Source organism: Hevea brasiliensis, chromosome 5 (genome assembly GCF_030052815.1).
Source record: "Hevea brasiliensis isolate MT/VB/25A 57/8 chromosome 5, ASM3005281v1, whole genome shotgun sequence".
Taxonomy (NCBI): Eukaryota; Viridiplantae; Streptophyta; class Magnoliopsida; order Malpighiales; family Euphorbiaceae; genus Hevea; species Hevea brasiliensis.
The window spans coordinates 11,982,467-11,989,406 of record NC_079497.1 but is presented as its reverse complement, the minus strand read 5'-3'; the positions used below and the strand labels follow the sequence as shown (position 1 = coordinate 11,989,406).

Here is a 6,940-nt window from a genome sequence, read left to right as displayed (position 1 = left end):
TAGCAAAATTTTAGAGGGAAAGTAGAGTAGGTTTGAATTTTTTTTTTTCTTAAGCTGGCTAATGGGTTGTTGAGGGACGCGAGATTGGTATAAATAGTAGACCAAGACTCTATTATTATTCGTGTCCACCTGCATGACGAGACCCCTCCATCACGGGCGACAGCTGGGACAAGAGCTGACGCGCAGCTGGGCGCTACCTTTGGTAGCGACGAGCTGTCGCGTTTGACAACTAGGCAGCTAAAAGCTATAATGGGTAGCACCCAGCTGCCTAAGACTTTTTTTTTTTTTACATTTTTTACAAAACTCTTTTTCACAAAATGAGAGAATATGTGGCAACTAGACTCTATTATGGGCAGCACCCAGCCGCCATTTTCGCAAAACGAGACTTTTTTCATAAAATGAAAAATCTTTTTTACAAAACAAGAGAATATGTACTGTTGTAATAAAATGAGAGATATATACTTTTTTTTCTTGAAAAAGAGAGAGAATAATACAAAATTTGATTTATTCCAAAAGATTACAAAAAAAAAGGGGTGGCAATCGAGCATCTGTTGAGCAGTAGAATAAGCAGTTCTATTACATTTTCCATGAATAAAATGTAGTTTTGAGAAAACATCAATAAATTATGGAAAAGCCCTTAAGATCAACAAGAATAAATTTACCTTCAGTTATAGATCAGGTTGAGAATTTCCTTAAAAAATAATTGAATTAGAGCCTTCATTTTTAGCAAGCAAAACAATTTCTTTACAAATCAAAGAATCTAGGATTAAGAGATCAGTTGTACTTGGAAGGTATTTGATACATCAACCTAATAAGTGACCAAAAGAATTCTCGGCAACAACAGCAATAGATTCTATATTCCTTCATTTACTTATTGCAGCATCAAAGTTAACTTTAATGGAGTTAAGTGGAGATGAAGTTCAAGTAATTACACAAGGAGGTGGAGTACGCTAGATTGAAAGATTGTCTTTTTGTGTAGAAGCAAATTTCTCCGCAGCAGAAATAAATGAGCAGTTATATCCTCGAAAACAAGAGAATTTCGACCTTTCCAAATATATCAGAGAAGGTAAACAAGCATTCTGAGATAACATTGATTAAATATAATTTAATATCTTCTTTGATGAAATTTTCTATGAATAAAATGTAATAGACTAAGCAGTTCGATTGCATTTTCTATGAATAAAATGCAATCTTCAGATAACATCAATAAATTATGGAATTTCCTAATATCAAAAGGAAATAGGGGAGAGCATTTTCAATCAGTTCAGTTTAGAATTAAATCGAAATTAAAAAGTCGAATAGCTAATTCAATATAAAATCTCAATTGAAATCGAACTGAATTTAGAGAAGAATTGAATCGAACTGAACCAAATCGATTTGGTTTGATTATATTCGAAACTATTGGTTTGAAGAAATGACCAAAAGGTTCTCCTACCTCACAATCCTAAATTTCCAGTCCCAAACAGTGTCGTCCAATTCCCCTACCTCAATCCCAAATTCCCAGTAGCACAAATACACAACAACAAACTAAGTCAACACTACCAACTAATTCAATCAACAATACCAACAAAAATCATCATTGAAAATTATAGTTTATAGATTTGAATAATTACATTCAAATAAATAATTATATTCAATGACAAAAAATCACTGAAGCATTCACTCATCATCGACGATCTCTCACCGTGGGGCACATCGACGATAGGTCTCCATTTATGATGGCATCGAGGCGAGCATGGGCCAATGGTCTTCTAACGGTGTCGAGATGAGGATGTGTTTGGGTCTCTGTCTAATGGGTCGATCAGGTGAGCATCGATAATGCAATGCACTGATCAAAGAGAACAACGTGATGAAGATCAAAAACAGAAATTACATGAAGCTTTAACCTTTACATGTAGAAAGATCAAAAAGTGCAAAGAAGAAAAAAAAGAAGGATGAGCAGGATGAGGAAGGACGATTGCTAGAGACCAAAAGTGTCTCTAAGGAAAAGAGAAATGTGATTTAGGGATTCAGTTTATGCATGGTGTAAATAGGTGCTTGAAATGACATAGTTTAGGATTTTAGCTCAGTTGATTTTTTTTTTTCAGTTTTTTACAAAAATAATCAAATTGAATCAAATAATCAAAATTATTAAAAATTTAAAATCAAATTAAATAGAGTGAACCAAATTGACTTGGTTTGGTTCAATTCGATTTTTCAATTTAGATTGAAAACTACTCGGCCCTAACAGGAATAAATTCACCTTCAGTTATAGATATAACAAGTTGAGAATTTCCTTAAAAAAAAAAAAGCTTCATTAAAATCTTCGTTTTTAGCAAGCAAAACAACTTCTTTACAAATCAAAGATTCTAGGATTAAGGGATCAGTTGTACTTGGAAGGCGTTTGGTATATCAACCTAATGAGTGATCAAGAGAATTCTCGGCAATAGCAACAATGGATTCTAGATTCCTTCGTTTACTTGCTGCAGCATCATAGTTAACTTTGATGTAATTAAGTGGGGGCGAAGTTCTTGTAACCACATAAAGAGGTGAAGTAGGCTGGATTGAAAGATTATCCTATTGTATAGAAGCAAATTCCTCGACAGCAGAAATAACATTAGCTATAATTTCTTGGAAGAAGCAATTATAATCCTCAAAAATAAAAGATTTTCAACCTTTCCAAATATACCAGAGAAGTTAAACAAGCATTATGAGACAACACTGATTAAATATAATTTAATATCTTCTTTGATGAAATTAATAATTTAACAACAAATCTGTATTTGTAATAATAATAATAATAATAATAATAATAATAATAATAATGCCCTTTCTTTTTCATATCTCCTTAAAGAAATTATCAATCCCAATTTTATTTTTATGAAGTGTAGATAATTAAAAATAAGACCAAGTTCAATACATTTATGTGCCATCTCACTTCAAGCCGTTTATGCCTACCCCCAGCAAACAGTCAGACATCACATGGATATATAAATTTACTAGTTGCAGTTAGTATAATGATCTTGTATGCAGGCCAACTTAAATAATGTAATTTAAGTTCCAAGGATGTGGACAGGATAGACGATGTAGCTCCTATGATTGCTGTTACCATTTTTGTTTCTCTTTCAGCAGAGGAAAGTGATTTGCAGAGGAGAAAAAAAAATTGCACAACAGGTTGCTCTTATTATTTTAATCAAAACAGCTGCCCAGATCCTAAGTAGTACAATGCTAATTTATTCTCTCTAATACATTAAAGCTCCCAGGGAAGAAGAGTCGTAGTACTTCAATACCCAAACACATACTAAAACCAAGAACAAAGTACAAGTTATTTATCTTCATCATGCAGCATCACCCTCATGGAGAAGCATCTGATCAAAATGCCAGACTCCTACAAGCCATAAACAATTTCTCTTATAACCAAATAATAATAATAATAATAATAATGGTGATTGTGGAACAGAACAGAATGAAAAGAAATTGTAATTTTGTAAAAGAAAGATGATGAGGGTTTGCGTACCGTGGCCTTTCCCCACCCTCCTTAATTGAGAGACATATTCTGCTATCTTCTTAATGTCTTCAACCTAATAGAAAACTCGAATCAGTCATACATGATGCAATATGTAAATTTCAAATGTTCACATAAAATGTCATCAATGACGTTACGATGCCTTGTAATCGTTGAAAATGACAAAAGTTCTTAAAAATCTTTTAAATAAAACCCATGTTTATAATCTTATGAGTTCCGGGAAAATGAAAATCTTTGAGCTCACCTGCTCTGTCAAAAACTCGCTCTCAATGAATTCCATCATCTGTGCATCATTATTTCGATCTGCCACCTATTTTCATCAAGAATATAGCATGGTTCATAAGAACAATTTGAAAAACCACATAAATGGATGCAATTTTATTGTGAGAAAATGCCTGCTGTTTCATCATAGAAGAAATGAACTGATGAAATTTTGAAGGCAAAGATGCATTACGCTGTGCAAGTTCAACAGTTTTTCATTTGTCAACTTCTCCAAAGACAGTGCTAACTCCATAGCTGAATCACAGAATCAAAGACAACGTAAGTTAATTTGAAAAACCAGAGATACTGACCATTACGGATGGGAAGTCTGCCACATTTCAGACCAAGGATAGCAAATTTGTTGGAACGTATGATGAAAAAGACAAAAATATGGTGTAAAAAATTGGATAATGCATTTTATTTGACTTGAAGATGCACTTCAGACCACAGACCATGTCACATTTATATGCATCCATCCAAATAGCATATAATCCATATAAAAATATTAAAGCATGAACTAAATTCTTTTTGCAAATTACAATGCGGTAACAGCCGAAAAAAATTCTGAAAAAATACACAATGGAAGATTACTTCTACAACAACGAGCTTAATTAACAGTTTGATGGGATTTGAGGTGAGCAGAACACTTTCTTTGAGGTGTCAATTGCCCCCATTTGGTTAAAGTTTGTTTTTGGGTTTATGGGCAACAAACCTTCATGATAGAACAAAAGCTCAGAAGAAGCCTGTAAGCAGCAATGATAATGGCTTCTTCGAGGGCATTTGGCCCCATGGCTATGCTTCAGAGCACAGGAGCAGAAGGCCAAAACCCCTGCGGTTACATGGAGAACATGAAGAGTGTTGTAGGTAAGGACCCACACAAAAAAATGAAACTTGTAGGAAAGGACCCACAAAAAAGTTTCAATATCTCTAACATGCCTCACAGAAACCCTGTTAACAATTGGACTTGAGAGTGTGTAAGGATTCCCTTGCCTTGACCTAAACTAAGGATTTGAACTCTAAACCTCCTTTTGATCTAAGAGATTCTAAAACTAGCTGAAAAATACTCAACCACGTAATATTTGTAATAGTGCATCCACCTTCATATTTAAAATACCATGGAGTTGAACAGACTTTACCATACAATGCATCTCCCTTCTCTGAATGATCAAACTCTGACAGAGGCATTAGTATAGAGTGCAGTTTTACTCGCCCTCCGCGGATGTTCTATTATAATTGGAGAATAATTAGACACTAATCAGATATCCACAATTTTTTTAATTAAAAAAAAAAAGGTGATTGTGATGAGGGAATATTCAAGTAGAAGCTTAAAATTTTGTAAAGTACCTGATACTTCATTAGCTTTTCAGCGTGCTCTCTTTCTTCTTCACTGGATTCCTTGAAAAATCTGGTTCCATAATAACTCATACCTCAGTTCATCATATAATTACAAAAAGAAATGAACAAGTCAAGAAGGAAATTTACTTGGCTAGTCCCCTCAAGGCAACGTTGTCCCTGTCAAAATATGCAAACAAGGCGTGGTATACGTAGGAAGCATTGTATTCCACACTGTGAAAAGAGGAAAGAAAAACAATAAAGAACAACAAAAATAAAAATTATGGGGTTTGGATTAAATTAAATTTCGTCGATTTCAAGGGACTAACTTGATCTGCTCGTTTATTGCAGCTTCACACTCATCCTCATAAAACTGGCGAGCAACAGAAACATTAGGAGCAATAGGAACCAAAAAAGCTTCCTTCTTGACCTCTTCAAATGGCTGGAATACTACACCAGTCAACTGCAAACCGCTCTGCTCCACAGCAGAAACCACAAGACTGTTTCTTCGCCTTCTTGGCAATAAAGTCGGGACTGGGAGAGAAGAAGAAGAAAGGCCATTGCTGGGGCTAAAAGCAGCATCTCCCTGTCTGGTTGACAGAGAAAAAGCTGGAACAGCTCTCAGAAACATCGTTGCTTGCATTTCTAAACGAGAATAGAAAGCCCAAAAGCAAAGAATTAAAGGCAAAAATGGAGACGGAAATGAAGAATGGTGGCTGGAGAGAAGACGCAGATGCAGAGGGTATAAATAGACTGAACCAAATACTAGGAAGAGTTCCAAGGTGGATGGGGTTTATTCTGAAGTGTTGGATTAAGTATGAAATGGAGGGTCAGATATGAACCACGTGTTGAGGCGTGTGGCGAGCTCGTGTTCTATCTAGTGTGAATGGGATCTTCATCCACTAGCCAAATAATATCTAATCCTTCAATGTCTATAAAGTTGTCTTTCTTCCAGCAACTATTTTACACTCGCTTCATCGTCTGATTAAGAACATCACTCGCGAGAATTGGTTGACGGCCGTACTGTTAGAGTTGGGGTTGTCGGTGGCTGGCGTATAATTACTTAATTGCCCATGCATTTGTTATGCAAACTAAGTGCGTGCGACTAGGCTACGTTTTGTGCGCACTGGCGTTAGAATGGAATTTGGGCAGAGTTTTTTTGTCTTTCACTGTGACAGAAAAATCAACGGTGGAAAATATAATTGGTGGAAGAAACACGTACCAATAATGTGAGAAGTTGTTCAACGCATCTCGTGCATATGCTAAGGAAACCTGGGGCCGGATTGACGGATTCGTCTGGATCACATATCAGATATAGATGGATGTGTACAAATTTATAATAATTAATACATTCTAATAAAATTATCATAATTTACTTAAAAAATATGTCTCTTCTATAAGTTTGTATGTTTATTTACCTTTCATATATATATATTCTCATTATAACAATGTTTTACTTAACTTATAAATGTTTTACTTAATTTATAAAAACTAATTTATAAAAAAATTTAAATTTATAAATATTTAAAATTTTAAATGATTACTTATTAAATTAAAGTATTGACTAATAAGCGGTTGATTTGTTTAATAAAATATAATTTATAAGTATATTTATTATTAAAATCATTAAAAAATATATTATATAAGATTTGAGATAAAATTTTAAAAATTAAATAAAAATAATATAATAAAATATTTGATCAAACTAATTTATTAGCAGAGCTTATAAATATTAAAATCAAAAGTTAATTATCTCAATTTATTTTTTTTTAGTTTATAAATTGAAAAGATATTCTAAACAAACAGATAAACTTATTTTTAGAGTTTATAAACTTATAAATT

The 6,940-nt window shown here is 33.6% G+C and overlaps 1 protein-coding gene across 1 annotated transcript; it reads right to left on the bottom strand.

Annotated features, from left to right (window-relative positions):
- Nucleotides 1-3,142: 3,142 nt before the first annotated feature.
- Nucleotides 3,143-5,837, bottom strand: LOC110640712 (ferritin-2, chloroplastic). Its single transcript, XM_021792151.2, has 8 exons — nt 5,428-5,837; nt 5,249-5,332; nt 5,111-5,171; nt 4,903-4,990; nt 3,960-4,021; nt 3,750-3,815; nt 3,497-3,560; nt 3,143-3,367 (listed from the first exon to the last, which is right to left on the bottom strand). Exons 1-8 carry the CDS (start codon nt 5,739-5,741, stop codon nt 3,318-3,320), a joined length of 789 nt encoding a protein of 262 aa, XP_021647843.2. The 5' UTR covers nt 5,742-5,837; the 3' UTR covers nt 3,143-3,317.
- Nucleotides 5,838-6,940: the final 1,103 nt, after the last annotated feature.

Coding starts and splice junctions, on each gene's coding strand:
- LOC110640712 (XM_021792151.2), bottom strand. CDS start 5,741: ATGCAAGCAACGATGTTTCTGAGAGCTGTTCCAGCTTTTTCTCTGTCA. Junction 5,333..5,427: donor GCAATAAACGAGCAGATCAA/GTTAGTCCCTTG, acceptor CTCTTTTCACAG/TGTGGAATACAATGCTTCCT. Junction 4,022..4,902: donor GAAGGGAGATGCATTGTATG/GTAAAGTCTGTT, acceptor TCTGTGATTCAG/CTATGGAGTTAGCACTGTCT.